At 38.0% G+C, this 16,400-nt stretch overlaps 1 protein-coding gene across 1 annotated transcript; it reads right to left on the reverse strand.

The window, feature by feature from the left end:
* Nucleotides 6,166–16,124, reverse strand: LOC100525624 (nucleosome assembly protein 1-like 2). Its single transcript, XM_005654282.3, has 3 exons — nucleotides 16,049–16,124; nucleotides 14,285–14,350; nucleotides 6,166–7,568 (listed from the first exon to the last, which is right to left on the reverse strand). Exons 1-3 carry the CDS (start codon nucleotides 16,122–16,124, stop codon nucleotides 6,166–6,168), a joined length of 1,545 nt encoding a protein of 514 aa, XP_005654339.2.

Raw genomic sequence — 16,400 nt, forward strand, 5'->3', positions numbered from 1 at the left:
AAGAATGCACATAGTCTTTCACTGTCTAACTTCACTTAGTTTGATAATCTCTAGGTCCATCCATGTTACTGCAAATGGCATTATTTCATTATTTTTAATGGCTGAGTAATATTCCATGGTATATATGTACTGCATGTTCTTTATCCATCCCTCTGTTGATGAACATTTAGGTTGCTTCCATGTCTTGGCTATTATAAATAGTGCTGCAATAAACATTGGAGTGAAGGTATCTTTGAATTATGGTTTTGTCTGGAAAGGTGCTCAGGAGTGAGATATCTGGATCATACAGTAGTTCTATATTTAGTTTTCTGAGGTACCTCCATACCGTTTTCTACAGTGGTTGTACCAATTTACATTCCCATCAACAGTGTAAGAGGGTTCCTTCTCTCTGCAACCTGTCCTGCATTTATTGTTTGTAGAATATGTTTCTATTTATTTATTTATATTATAGTTGGTTATGTCAATTTCTGCTGTACAGCACAGTGACATACTCATACATATATATACATTCATTTTCTCATACTATCCTCCATCATGTTCTATTCCAAGAGATTGGATATAGTTCCCTGTTCTGTACAGTAGAACCTCATGTAGACTTTTTTCTCTCTTTTTCAGCCACACCTGTGGCATATGAAAATTCCTTGGCCAGAGATCAAATCCAAGACACAGCCGAGACCTACATAGAGCTTCAGCAATGCTTGCCCCCCAAGCCACTGGGCCAGGTCAAGATCACAGTGACACCACCACAGACACAAGCAGATCATTAACCCATTGCACCACAGTGGGAACTCCTCTTTGTAGACTTTTTGATGGTGGCCATTCTGGCTGGTGCAAGGTGGTACTTCATAGTAGTTTTGATTTGCATTTCTCCAATAATTACCAATGTTGAGCATCTTTTCATATGTTTTTCAGCCATCTGTTTGTCTTCTTTGGAGAGATATTTAGATCTTCTGCCTATTTTTGATTGGATTAGTCAGACAGTGAAAGACAATGATATCACAGACAGTGAAAGATATGATATCACTTATATGTGGAATCTAAAAAAAGGATACAAATGAACTTATTTGTCAAAAAGAAACAAACTTGCAGACCTTGAAAACAAATTTATGGCTACCAAAGGGGAAGGTGGGAGGTGGAGAGATGGACTGGGGGTTTGGGATTGGCTTTTGCACACTGTGGCTTATGGAATGACTGGCCACTGGGGACCTGCTGTGTAGCACAGGGAATTCTGTGATAAGCTATATAGGCAAAGAAATCTGAAAAAGAATGGATGTGTGTATACGTATAACTGAATCACTTTCTTATACAGCAGAAATTATCACAACACTGTAAATCAACTATACTTCAATAAAACTTTAAAAAATGAAAAAAGCTACAAAAGTAAAAGAAAAAAGAATGCACATAGTAATAACAAAGCAACTAGAGCAGAAACAAATTCCTCCCAATATTTTATTTTATTTTTTAAAATTATCTATTTTTATTAAAGTATAGTTGATTTACAATGTTGTGCCAGTTACTTCTGTATGGCAAAGTGACCCATTCATCTATACATACAATTTTTCTCATATCATCGTCCATCATGTTCTATCCCAAGAGATTAGATACAGTTCCCTGTGCTGTACAGTAGGACCTCATTGCCTATCCATTCTAAATGTAATAGTTTATATCTATTAACCCCAAATCCCCCACCTATCTCACTCCCACCCCACTCCCCCTTGGCAACAAGTCTGTTCTCCATGTCTGTGAGTCTGTTTCTGTTCTGTAGATAGCTTCATTTGTGCCATATTTTAGATTCCACATATGTGATATCATACGGTATTTGTTTTTCTCTTTTTGACTTACTTCACTTGGTATGAGACTCTCCTTGTTGCCTCCCAATATTTTAGGTAGAAAAATCCAAACCTCTTTATTAAGCTCTCTTCAAAGCCTTCCCAGAGGTCCAGTTTTTTATGCCTATGAAATCTATATGCATATGATAAAAGCATAGAGTAAGAGGAAGTCTCCCTTCCAACATTATGTCCTCATTCTCCTCCACAGAGGCAACCTCCATTGCTAGTGTTTTGTATCTTTCCAGAAGAGTACAGAATCAATATATGATCAATATATATGTGATCAAATCCTTTTGTATTCTTTTTTAATTTTTCAAAAATTATAGTATAATATAGTATTCAACATCTTGCTATATTCACTTAACATTTTACCTTAGAGAGTGTTCCTCGTTGGTGTATATAGCTGTCTCATAGTGTTTATCTATTGTATTGGTGGACCATAATTTATATAGGTAGACCTTTACCAATGGACTTGAAATTTTCTCATTATTTTGGTATAACAGTGCTACAATAAATGTCCTTGATGGGAGTTCCCATTGTGGCTCAGTGGGTTCCCTCCTTGGCCTTGCTCAGCAGGTTAAGGATACAGTGTTGCCACAAGCTGTGGTGTAGGTTGCACAAGATGTGGCTCGAATCTGGCGTGGCTGTGGCTGGGAACTTCAATACGTCACAGGTGTAGCCCTAAAAAGACAAAAAAAAAAAAATCCTTGAGCATGTACTTTTGCAAAAGTATATTTGTAGGATGAATTCCTAGATGAGTTATCCCATTCACATTTACTAAGACAGATATTGATTTATATATTTAACGAATACTTACTGAGCATCTACTTTGTGCCAAGCACCATTATAGGTGCTTAGGATATATTGATGAATAAGGATCAATGAACATTGGAGTTCCCTTGTGGAGTAGTGGGTTAAAGATCCTGTGTTGTCACTGCAGTGGCCTGAGGAACTTCCACATGCTACAGGCATGGCCAAAAATAAAAATCAATGAACATCAATGAACAAAATCCCTACTGTCACGGAGCTTATATTCTTCTGCTAAAAGACAAACAACACTTCAAATAACAAATAAGCAAATCACATAGTGAGTTAAAAGGTGTTATTTTCTATGGGGAAAAGTCAAAGCTGGGTAAGGGAAAATTGTAAGTACATGTATGAAGCACATACGGTCTAAAATAGTGGTGGTCAAGGTAAGCCTCATTGAGACAGTGATATTTGAAAGGATGTGAGATATCCGTGAAAGTATCTAAGGAAGCACTTTCCAGACAAAGGAGAGAGTTAAATGTTACATCTTATTTCACTAACCATATCTGTTTTAGGTTTTCTGTATATCTTTTTTCCTTCTTATTTATTATACGTCTTTATTTTCTTAGTTTCAAATCTTTCTTTTGATAATTTGGAAATTTTGCCTTTTTTCCCCCAGTTGTTAATTTATAAACACAACTTAATGTTTAATTACTGATTTATTTAAAAAAGTTATCTACTGACTTGTTACCATGAACAATGATAGGAAAAAAAAATTAGTCTCTAATTTTTGTTGATTATATTGTTTTTCTTAGGGCATCATTTAAATATACACTTATGTGTCCATTATTTACCTTGCCAGATTTTTCAATCCCCAGTTATAAAAGAAATCCCCCTTCTATTTCCAACTTTTTTACCATCTCCAAGGTTTGTAACTATGCTTGTGAATAACTAAGGTACAGTCTAGTGACTATATTTCTCATTGAACCTTTGACTAATAATCAATGATTTGACTCCTTCTGATTTGCCATTTAGCTCTCATAGAGTTAGCAAAATCCTTTCAGGGCAAATTTGAAAAAAAGAACTTGAATAAAAAGTTTTAATATTAAAAAACAGAATATTTGCCTATTTCATCATATAAATCAGAAACCAAATGAACATTAAAATAACAGTTAAATTATGTTTTCATACATTAGAATACTACATGATCATTAACAATTATGCTTTTAAAATTCAGGAAAATACCAATTCTATAATGCTAAGTTTCTTTCTTTAAAAAGAAAGATATAGGAGTTCCTGGTATGGCATAAGGGTATCAGCAACACCTCTGCAGCACCAGGATGCAGGTTCAATCCCTGGCTTAGCACAATGGGTTAAAGGATCCTGCCTTGCCACAGCCACAGCGTAGGTGGCAGCTGTGGCTCATATCTGATCCCTGGCCCAGAAACTCAATATACCGTGGGGTGGTCAATAAATAAATAAATAAATAAATAAAAAGCAGGATACAGGAGTTTCCAGGGGGTGTAGCAGTTAAAGGACCTGGCATTGTCACCACCGTGGCTCAGGTCACTGACGTGGCACAGGTTCAGCCCCTGGCCTAGGAACTTCCACATGCCAGGGGCATGGCCAAAAATAAATAAATAAATAAAAGAAGGGTAAAAAATTGTATAAGCAGTTAAAATGGGGTTTGGAGGAAAGTATTAGTTGGTATTATAGTTAATTCTTCTCAGCTACACTTACTACTTTTTCATTTATAAAATAAATATCACAGAGGTTAATATTTGTAAAGTGCTTAGAACAGTGTCTGGCACACAGAAATAGTACAATATAAAGTGCTAAATAAAAAATACTGAATTCATATGTATATGTATTTTGGCAATGAAAGGACATGATTAAAGATTACTTACAACAGGCCAATGTTCCTCTCTGTGTCTGTCTTCCTGGGCAGGGTACTAATGTTTTGCAAAATATATCAAAATCATAAAACCTGAACTTCAGCAACCTCGAGCCAAGGAATGCTCTTTCATTTCTAACAAACTTCACCCTTTCATCTTCTGCTTCTCTTTCCTCCAAATCTCACATCTTTGCCTTCCTTTCCCCCTCCCCTGTCCTCTCCAGTCTTTTTCCTTTTCCCTAGCCACTCTAATTTCTCCCAGGCCAGGTCCAAACCACCCTCTGGCCCCACCCCTACCTCTCCAACATTCTGTTAACCCTCTCCTTTCTGGCCAGTTAGGACATTCACTGTCTCCTAGAGCCTGGAGGCCCTCTATTCCCCTTTCCCTGATGAACTCATTGGTGCTTTTCCTTCTCTTTCCTTCTTCCCCTCCTTCTTTTCTTCTCCTTTGCCACATTACCACCCCTCTCAATCACTCTTGCCCTCCCTCCTTCACTTATTTCTAATGGACCAGGACCTCATCATGATTTTCATGGAATCTAGGCAGCTTAACCTTCCTGGTCCCTTTCCTCTGTGACATTCACATATACATAAATGAATAATATTTTATATATTTTTTGGTAGAACACAAAGATAATCCAGGGTATATTAATTTTTATGTATGCATCATTATTATTATATATTATATTAATTTTCTTCTGATTTCAAAAGGAATTAAAACATTATCGTGGACACTTGAAAATGTGGTAAGTCCTAGGAACTGCATACTATACACAAAGGATAAGTCAGATCTGCTAATACCTCCCAACCAAATCCTACGCCTGGTACTTGAAAGGGTTAAGGCCATATCCTTAACTCCAATACCCTCAGAAGAAATAGTACTTAACATTTGTATTAATTTTATTTTAGAATGAATAAACGCAAGAAAAAAAGACTTAACCAATCATATAATTTTCATGAAAGAGAGCAACATTCCAGAAAAGAAAATGCATACTTTAATCCCCGCTTTGCAGAAGTTCATGGTAGAGTTTATGGCAGGATTCAGGAAAAACTCTACCTATATCAGTTTTAACTCTGCCTCACTGATAAACAATAATACAACTGAGTTTCTGAGTAGATCACTATATCACATAAAATACAGGAGCCTGTAAACAAGCTAACAGTCAATGATAAATGTGGATTTACTGCAAATGTTTTTTCTTATGCTAGTGGTTTCTCAAATTATAAATCAAGTGTATTCTAGTATAATTTGCTGCATTACTATAACAAAGAGATGAAGGCACAGCTAGTGCAAGCAGAATAAAGACCATTCACCAAGAAGGCTGGGGAACAGGGGCAACCTCGCTTTGCTTTTTCCAAGGAAAAAAGAAATCTCCAAATAGATATACCTCAGTTATAAGGTCTGATAAATTTTCATGGTTAGAAACTAATACCAATCTGACAAAACTCATGGATTCACAATAGTAAGGTATTCACATGCTTAGTGAATTCACTGCCATCTAGATTTTTTTAAAAGTTTACACTACTGGAGTGCTAGATGGAATGAAGTGCTAAATATATTTGGACTTTGTTTTATACTGAGACTACCAGGAAGAGACAACAGGGTTAAGACTGTAAGTAACTTACAGTTAAGTTTTGGTTATTGCAAATTCAGGCTCTTAACCTGGGAACCAAACTTACACCAACCTCCCTGCTTTAGCGATCAATATCTTCTGCCTGAGAGTCCAGGCATTGATCTTTAGCACCCTCAACAACAGCCACCCCGTTTTCATGAGTGACTTTGTCATAAAACAGGTCATTACATTCCCTGATCACCCCCTCTTGCTCAGTCTCAAGCGCTTCTCCTGTGAAGTATAACACAGCTCTTGGGATGACAAAGGTGCGCAAAGTGTGAGCAATGAAGACGTCCTCCTCATCTTCATCTGCATCCAGACCCCACCGGAGAGCACTGAAGAAGTTGAAGAAGGATTCTCGGGGAATTTCCTGAGTCACAGTGCGCATTAGTCCCCAAAACTTGTGCCTCTGCTTCTTCAGGACCCTTTGCACAGTGATGTTCTTCCCCTCCTTCCAATCTATCTTGCAGCCATTGCAATGCTCCACTGCAGATCCCCTAAAGGGGTGGGGGTCAGAGTAATGGAGCTTAGATTTGAGCGTATAAGTTTTGGTCAGCACTTCATTTGTGAAGTAGTCGTTAGGTTCAAAGTGAAATTCCAGAGTGAAGGAGGGTGGCTCGTTGGGTTTTGAAAACTTGACTTTCATGTCCCGCAAGAGTTTCAGAATGGGCTCGTCATATTTCTGAATCAAGGGAGAGACCTCCTCGACGTTCTTTAAAGCCATGAGCCAGAAATTGGGGATCCCTGTAGGTTCCTCTTTCTCTCCGTCCACATTATGTCCCTGGAGTCCTTCATACTCCCCAAAGTGTTCCTCCATATCTTCGAAATCTTGCTCGCAATATTCCTCCAAGTCTTCATACTCCGGATTCTCCTCTGGACCCTGCATCTGAGCATTACAATCATCTTCCACCTCATTAGCATCATAGTCCTCGGCCTTGGACTTCACCTCACACTCCTCTTTTGTGGGCTCGTAGAGCGCATTGATGATCTGGCGCCTCTTTTCCAATAAGGGCCCATATATGCCGGCAAATTTCCTCTCGATGGAATGAAATTCCCTCAAGTACTTGGCTTCTAGGCCTGCAGATTTGACCTGAAGCTTTTTGAGAGCGTACACTCGATACTTAACTGCCAGAGGCAGGCTCTCAATAAAGTCCTCATCTAAGGAGTACCCCATTAAGGCTTGGGGAGAGGCTTGCACCGCCGCACCGATTAAGGGACCGGCTGCGCCCTGTTCCCCAAACTCTTCCATCATTAGCTCTGTGACCAGCAAAGACTCACCTAAGTGGAGGAGACCGCTGCAGGTTGGGACGCGTGCACCCGCACGGGCTAAGATGGAGGCAGAAGTGGAAGCGGAAGCGGCTGCGGCTGCTGTGGAAGCTGGACGGAAGAGTTGGAAAGCAGTGGAGCGGCAGGCTGGCGAGCTACCGGAGCAGGCGTAAGGCTGCAGCAGGAACTTCCCACTAACTCGCCTTTCCCACCAGATGCCTGAGCCAAAGGAGGAAGAGTCTCAAGCCGATTGTGCGGAAGATGACCCTCTAAATTCTTTTTTTTTTTTTTTTTTTTTTTTTTTGCTTCGAGGTTCACCTTATTTGTTGAGTAGCTGTGATTGACAAACTTTTGTCCAATGAATGATTAGGTCCATCACACTGCCACCGCCATCCCCCTTCCTAGAGATATCAGCTCCAAAATGTCTTGACGGGAGGGGTGAAGGACCATCTAGTGGGGGAGGGGCGGGCTGAAATTAATGTAGCTCTTAAGCAAGCCTGAGAAAATTTACCTTAGAAAAGCAAAAAGTACAGGCATGAAACGTGACTTCCAAGCCTCTATTATATGGAAAATTAATAGATCTAATAGGGATGACCACCATTAGAGGTTCGGTAACCTTTTCAATAACATACATGCTTTCCTTTTATTCTGTTTAAAAAAATATTAGTTTTAAAACTCCAAAAGAGTTTAAGTTTGCAGCTATAACGTTACCAGCAATTATAAAAACAAAAAACAAACAAAAGAAATGTCCTGAACCCACTGAAAGTATCTTATCTCCCACTGTTAAGGACACATGGGTGGGTGGGGAGATCTTTTTATATTCAAGTACACGTAGAAGAGAGAAAGGGTAAAATACTAAAATATTAACAATGAACATCTTTAGACATGTTGATTCCCTGGAGATTTTTTTATTTGCTAATTTTGGATTTTCAAAATCTCTGTGAAGACTGTCCATATGTTTAAAATGGTATCAACTCTGATAACATTTCCTAGGAAGAGTAAAATGAGATGGAACAAGGGTGGGGATAAAGGAGGACCTATGGGGACTAGTGCCCACAGTTATATATGTGTGACTAGTTAACTTTATACCTGGATTATCAATATCCCAGAAGACTGCTGCTGAATTGCAAAATACCCTTTCTCTGTGCTGGCTCTTTTGGAGATAAAACAAAAGAATATGCAAATGTGAAGTAATATCCCTGAAAAACAAAATATTTGCTTGAAATTCTGAATAAACTGGAAATATTCAATGACTTGGCAGTAGGGAAAAAAATAAAAAGACATGATAATGTATTAACAAGATGGAATGCCATGTGGCATTAAAAATTTCCTAGGGTAGGGGACACAGCTAGGTTTTTCTTGTCCATACTTCAATACTGACCACATAGAACTTAAAGATTTTTATTTTAAAGAATGTTTGTTATTATATTCCAAATTTAACAGTCACTTTGTGTAATAATCACAGAAATAATCATAGAATGTTAGTTTATTTCTTTCCAGGTTTTTAGATGTGCATGTATGTGTTTATATAGAAAACTACAAACAGTATTATTGTAGTGCTTCTCACTCTACCACATAGCCTCCCTTTTATATGATAGGTTTCTAAGGATGGGTGGCTGGTTGTTTTATAGTTGATGTGGTACCTGTGTTACTTTCCACACATCCAAATTTCCACTTAAAAAACTTTCTTGAAGAGATCCTGTCATGGCTCAGTGGTAATGAACCAGACTAGGATCCATAAGGATGTAGGTCGATCCCTGGCCTAGCTCAGTGGTTCGGGGATCTGTCGTTGCCATGAGCTGTGGTGTAGGCAGCTAGAGCTCCGATTTGACCCCTAGCCTGGGAACTTCCATATGCTGCAGGTGGGGCCCTAAAAAAATTGATAACAGTGAGGAAAAAGGAGGGGGTGAGGGGAAGAAATGGGAGTGGAAGAAATTCTTTTTATTGGGTTAAAAGATGCATGTTCGAGAGTCGCAGAAGTTGGAAGTTCCCAGAAGCTGTCTGTGTGGAGGATGGAGCAAGAAACTTACATAAAATATAAAGAAAAGATGTTTCCCTTGGTGAATATCGTATAAATATTTAACAGCTTCAGTTATGTCCCTGTGTGTGTGCACATGTGTGCCTGTGTTTGATTAAAACACATTTAAATTAGACTGAAGGTAGAAGGCTCAAATAATATATGAAGCTTCAGGCTCCTGTGTCAGTTACCTAGTTTCATAGTTATGAGCCCTATATTGCTTGTTTCCTTTTTATTTTTTGTATGTTTGTGTGTGTGTTTTAAATAGTATTTTTATTTTTTATATGTTATTATTGTTTTTAAGACTTGTATTCCTTTTTAAAATTCCACAATTAGAAAATTCCTTTTCCTTTTCTGATAAATATAATACAAGCTCATTTTAGAAAATTTGGAGAACAAGGGACTTGTGGTAGATAATGAATACACTGGCAATCTCACTATTCTGAGAGAACTAATGTGAATATATTGATGCCTTCCCTTCTTTTCCTCTTTGAGTGTGAACAACAAATAGAGAATTTGAAAAACTGAGCTCATATTGTATTGACCCATCCATACTTGCCATTTTTCCCCTTTTAGGTTCTTATCAAAAGTATCTTCTCATATCAATAAACAGCCTTCAGAATTATCTTTTTTTTTAACAGCCACACCTGTAACAAATGGAGGTTCCCAAGCTAGGGGTCAAATCTTTGACCTATACCATAGCTTGTGGCAATGCTGGATCCTTAACCCAATGAACAAGGCCAGGGATCAAACCTGCATCCTCATAGAGACAATGTTGAGGCCTTAATGGAATGAGAAAGGAAACTTATTTTCACAGAATTAAGAAGGCTAAGACACAAATTCTCATGAGATCCAAATACAATATTGTAAATTAAGTATACACCAATAAAATGAGAGAAACACAAATAACACTATTGAACTACTCTGTTTCAACTTAACAGTTCTAGTTGCAATTACTATATTGCTCTAAATGAAAATATGACATGCACATTATAATTATACAACATTTTATTTGGCACACAGTAACAATTCAATAACTACTGATAACTTTGTCCTTGCAAATTTCTTTCCTCTAAATTTCCATAGGGACAACATAAATTACCAATTTCCAAACAGTGCTGGTTGCTTTAGCTTGTCTTTCACTTAGCTATGGAAATTTCTGCCTCTATTATAAAAATCACAGAACTTTAATTAGCTGACAATAAAACTCCTACCTAGCTCTATAATAATTCTAATTTTAAAACAACAAAAAAATCAGAAAAACTGGTTGACCCTTTAACTTACATTAAATTAGAATAGTGACACAAGTAATGGATACACACTTTTTGGTAGATTATTTTTTTTTATCTCTCTGTCTAGATAGACTCTTTAGCTGTGTGCTACGTGGAAGTAGACACTCCAAATACAGGGCAAGTTAAATCATATAGATCTATTTCAAGATAATTAAGTTTAGAGAAAGTCATCCATGGGTTTTCAAAAAAACCCCAAATCTCCAGTGAATTGGATAAATGGCTAATACAGTGGCTAATACAAATATGTCCCCCTTGGAATCTGTATAGTAGAATGAAGGAAATGTCAAGTCAGTGTGGCTCTAGGTTTGACTTCATGCACAGATGTCAAGTGCTTTCACTGGGCCTTTAAATCCCCAGTATGCTCATACCAACTCACTACCAAAACAACTATCCCACTAATTGACTTCCCAATAACATCTTCTAAAAATAAACAAATGGACATTTGTTTCCATAGACAAAGCCTCACCGTTCTTACATCTTACATCATATTTAGTGGATGTCCCTATTGTTAACCACATATGAATAAATAATGAAAAGAAAAACCCTACTTACTTGCAAATTCAGCTCATTTTTCATGTTGTAACTTTCCCACCCTGGCTTTACTATCACTTAAAAATAACTTTAAGAAAATAAAAGACCATTTACTTCTAACTCATAGATAGAAATTACTTACTTTTCAATTGCTTATTTTTCAAAGAGCACTCCCAGTCTTTTTCTAAGTGTGATTTATAAATGTCTTTTTGTTGGAACTTGAGAGTTTTATTATAAAATCTTCATAGCATATTTTCCTCTCTAGTTTCTCCACCTGGAAAAGGATGCCTTGGGTCATATGGTGAATCAGTAATAATGTTGGAAATAAATCACAGGTCTCCTGAGTCCCTTTTCTCATTCACCTAGACTAGTTAAATTTATTTTTAAAAAATCGTCTAGGAAAATATATAAAAAGAATTCCCCAAACAGAAAAATTGCTACATATCATATCATAAATCTGAAAAAAGAAAAGCAGTAGGAGCTGGCCTAGCATACAGGTAATTCTTGGTGTTTTCTGTTGAATATAAAAAATCTTACAACACCAACATAAGAGATGGCCATGCTGTGACAATAAATGGATCAAGATAAAAGGACACTACTTAGTAATCATGTCTGAACAACAACAAAAATACATGGTTATTGTTCAAAGCACAAAAATGACCAAAACCTGCCCCTATCCTGGCCAGTAGGAGTAAAGGATACCAATTTATGAACTAGTTTTAGCCTCATTTTTTTTTCTTTTTATGGCACATCTGTGGCATATAGAAGATCCCGGGCCAGGGGTAGAATCAGACCTGCACCACAGCCATGGCAACACCCCCATCTCCAGGTGCCTCTGAGACCTACCCTGAAACTTGCAGCAAAATGAGATCCTTAACCCACCGAGAGAGGCCAGGAACTGAACTTGCATTCTCACAGAGACAATGTCAGGTCCTAAACCCACTGAACCACAAAGGGAACTCTAATTTTAGCCTTATTTTAATCATCCTTATTTTTATATAACACATTTTAAAAGTATGAAGTCATAGAATTGCCTCCACCTCCTGATATCACCCAATCCAGAATAAAGCTTCATACAAATGAAAATCCTGTAGTAAGTCCTTTTGAACATTCACTGTATGGGGCATTCCAGACGACTTTTAAATTCAGAGTTTTACTACTGATCACAGGACTCAGCATGTAGTCATAATGACAACCAAGATGTATTATAGTGAAAGGATACAAATAAATATTAGCAAAGGGAATATGCCTACAGGTTAAAGGCTAGAGGAAACCAAGTACAAGCTTCCAAGAGTCTTCTTTGAGAGATTTCTCACCATATACACTTAATTTCTCCAATGGTGAATTGTGACAATACCTGTGAAACATCATCTACTGGGAAGCTCATTAGAGACTGAATGCCAAGGTTTTTACTGGGAGCTGATCATATGGGCCCCTAATGTGGCTTCCCACAAGGTGACTTTCTGCCCTAATCTGATCTAATTAACTCAGTTTAGTCCTTGGTTTTATAAGGAGACTGTCTGAAGTTGATCAGTTACAAACAGTTTTGCTTGTCCATGACATCAGATCATCTGCTTTGTGAGTGTGAACCACATCTGGTGGTACTCTGCATAGAAAATGCAGCAAGATACCATCTTCTGTCTCATAGTCAGCATGGTCAGGTGTGATTTTAGGCTCTGCATTCTGTTTGAATTCAAAGCACTCTCAGCAACTTTGAAGATAAAACATTGATGCTTTTATTGACGGTGGGGAATAAAGCTGTCAGGAGTAGTTCTGAAAAATAAAAGTCTCTAATGCTTTATCCACCCACCCACTCCAAACCCAATCCAACTCCTACGTTTCCTTCAGTGCCTGTTGTTTTTTTATTTCTTATATAAAGTCAGTGTGTATTATTCAGTAATCATAATTTACTTTGCTCCAGTATTTTTATCTCATCCAGGGATCATTCACCTGGATGAGTTTTATGAAAGAGGCACCAAGCATTTTCACAGAAAACAGAAATATATGACTTAGCCAGATCATGCGCTAACCAAATTCTTAATTTTCAATAACTTTCAAGTTTTTATATGACCTTTACTCCATTTGTCCTGATCATTTATCCAGTGAGAAGCCTCGAAACGAGCAATGCCATTCTGGAGACTCCTGTATTGAATAAACAAAGTGCTTGATGAAGGTGTGAGTACCAAGAGAAAGGTGAGAAAGTAGTCAGGCTACCAGTCCAGTGCTGCAAAGTGCAACTAATCTAGAAAGTCAAAAACTGCCAGTCAAAAATAGCATCCAGCTGTGGATGAAAAATGTTGCCTACCATACAAGTAAACAAAGGATGTTGTAGCCATCAATCTATCAGTCACTGCAGCTGGCCCAACTGTATACCCTGAGGGGATGCAGGATGGAGAGAAACAGGATACTGGCCCCAGATAGTTAAGAAGTATATCAAAGGAATGAGTCCAATGAGCCTGAACTCTTGCATCTTCTTATATATAGAAAAGCACTAAACTCATTAACTTGAAATGTCTGGTTTTCTTTTTTTTTTTAAGGCCACATCTGTGGTCTATGGAAGTTCCCACGCTAGGGGTTGAATCGGAACTGCAACTGAGGCCTATGCCACAGCCATGGCAACACAGGATCCAAGCCGCAGCTTGCGGCAACACCGGCTACTTACCCCACTGAGTAAGGCCAGGGATCAAATCCACATCCTCAGAGACAACATCAGGTCCTTAACCCACTCACAATGGGAACTCCTGGTTTTCTTTAATTAACAATAATCTGGCTTCCAGTTGTGGTTCAGGGGTAAGAAGCCGACTAGTATCCATGAGGACTTGAGTTCAATCCCTGGCCTCATTCAGTGGGTTAAGGATCTGGCGTTGCCATGAGCTGTGGTGTAGGCCACAGACGGCGGCTCGGATCTGGCATTGCTGTGACTGTGGCATAGGCGAGCAGCTGCAGCTCTGATTCAACCCCTAGCCTGGGAACCTCCATATGCCTTGGGTGCAGCCCTAAAAAGACAATCATCATCATTATCATCATCATCTTTTGAAGTTCCAACTACTTGCTTTTTGTTGCAAAAACCCTATACCACCTGGCTCCTCCCTTACCACTTTGGAGCAGTCCCTTGGAGCTAACTGAGAGGCTGTCCTCAGGGCTTAAAGTCTCAATTTTGCCTGCCAAATGAAACATTATTTTCAACTTTTAGGTTGCGCATTTTTTTTCTGTTGACACAGTCATCTCCATAAAAGGATCAACTGTCTAATCTGCCATAGGTAGGTAGAGGAGTCGCAATCCTGTGCTATGCCCTCCACCAGCTTACAGCTTTCAACTGGAATCACAAGTTAAGAATGCAATTATTTCTGTGTGTGCGATAAGAACAAACTTTAATAAAGTGGTTTCTTTTCTTAAAAAAAAAATGCAACCAATCTCTGTGTAAGAAATAAGGAGCCGTTCAATAGCTAGATTTTGGAAAGTCCCTTTAGAGAATAAGCCCTTTTCGGTGGGCATTTTTATGTGATCCAAATGGTCCATACAGGATATTTTCACAGTTTATGGTCCCACAGAGAGGTGTTCTAAATCTGCAACAGTAATCTGCTTATTGAGTGGAGCAATTTCATCCAGTGCTAAGACTGAAGAAGTTTACTGTCACAGCAAACAGTACTTGGTTTCAGATACAGAGCTAAGTACAGGCAATTAGCGTATGTGAATACAGGATTCTAACCAAGCAAGAGACTTTCTTAGGCATCAGAAAATAATGTTTGTTGCAGGACCATAGACGTGTGTTCCAAGTTCAAGGAACAAGCAAGGCTTTCAAAAAGTTTTTAGTTTGACAGTCTTAAGAGTCCAAATTGACCTCAAAAAATACACACATCAGGACAAAAATTCAACAGCTTCTAATGGTCAGGCATTTGATTTCCAGAAGGGCTGTTTAGCAGACTAAAATCTCATTTTTAATATTCTAAAAATATATCTCTGCCTGGAAATTCCCTAATTTTCACATTGTCTCAATTTTTCCAGAGGTTCAAATATGCAGTAATCATACCACAAATCACCAGTAATATAGACTGTTCTTGTCCTAATACCTAACAAGTTTATATTCCAATGTGCTCACTGACATTTAAAAGCAAGGGAGTTGTGTCTCTCTAGTTTTTTTTTTGCATTTTTTTCTTTCTGCTTATTGAATAGAGCAATTTTATCTGGTTTCAGTTCAGTATAATTAGTGCTGAGGCTGACATAATTCACAGCAAGCAATATTAGGTTTCAGATTAGTCAGATACAAGCAACTAGCACCTGATAGGGATAATCTCACTAGTATTTATGAAATTTTAAGCATATACATTTTACATTAATTTTATTATACATCAGCTACAACGGCCACAAAATAGAAATTCCTCACTTTTTTATTCATTGCAAGTTTATTCAAATCCTTATCATGAGTTCCTGTTGTGGTGCAGTGGAAACGAATTCAACTAGTAACCATGAGGTTGCAGGTTCAATCCCTGGCCTCTCTTCAGTGGGTTAAGAATCCGGCATTGCCATGAGCTGTGGTGTAGGTCACAGACATGACTCGGACCTTGCATTGCTGTGGCTGTGGTGTAGGCCGGCAGCTATAGCTCTGATTAGACCCCCTAGCCTGGGAACCTCCATATGCTGCAAGTGTGGCCCTAAAAAAAAAAATCACCAGTAAATTCAGAAATTATAGGGTAAACAACAGTCTTTAATCAGTTTAAGTGAAACTGTAGGGATCAAAATATAAATTTATCATTCTGAAATGAATTTAGTAAAGTCACTGAGTCCTTTTAGAGAATAATTTGAATATCTACATTGTAGGTTTTCCCAATCTACCCTCTCACCCCCAAATAAGTACTTACCATTCCCTTCTGTAATGTCTACTTCAATAACTGTTCCAGGAAGTGGATTCTGAAGTCTTTCTCCAGTGAGAAACATTCTTCACAATTGTGGTTTGTGATAGACTTAAGCTTATGATGAATGTCATCACATGCTCTCAGTCACATTTCAAAATGTCCAGGGCATTGAATCTAACACAGATTTTTATGAACCTCTGATTTAAACTCAATGAGTATGGCCACTGTGCTTAGAATATGCCCTCTGCTTTCCTATATGACCTTGTATTGATGGGCAACTTCAAAAGCAAAAACTACTAAAAGATAGGTACTGGGAATAGAAATAGAAAACAATTTTCTAGTAAAATCTACCAGGATT

Source organism: Sus scrofa, chromosome X (assembly GCF_000003025.6).
Source record: "Sus scrofa isolate TJ Tabasco breed Duroc chromosome X, Sscrofa11.1, whole genome shotgun sequence".
Taxonomy (NCBI): Eukaryota; Metazoa; Chordata; class Mammalia; order Artiodactyla; family Suidae; genus Sus; species Sus scrofa.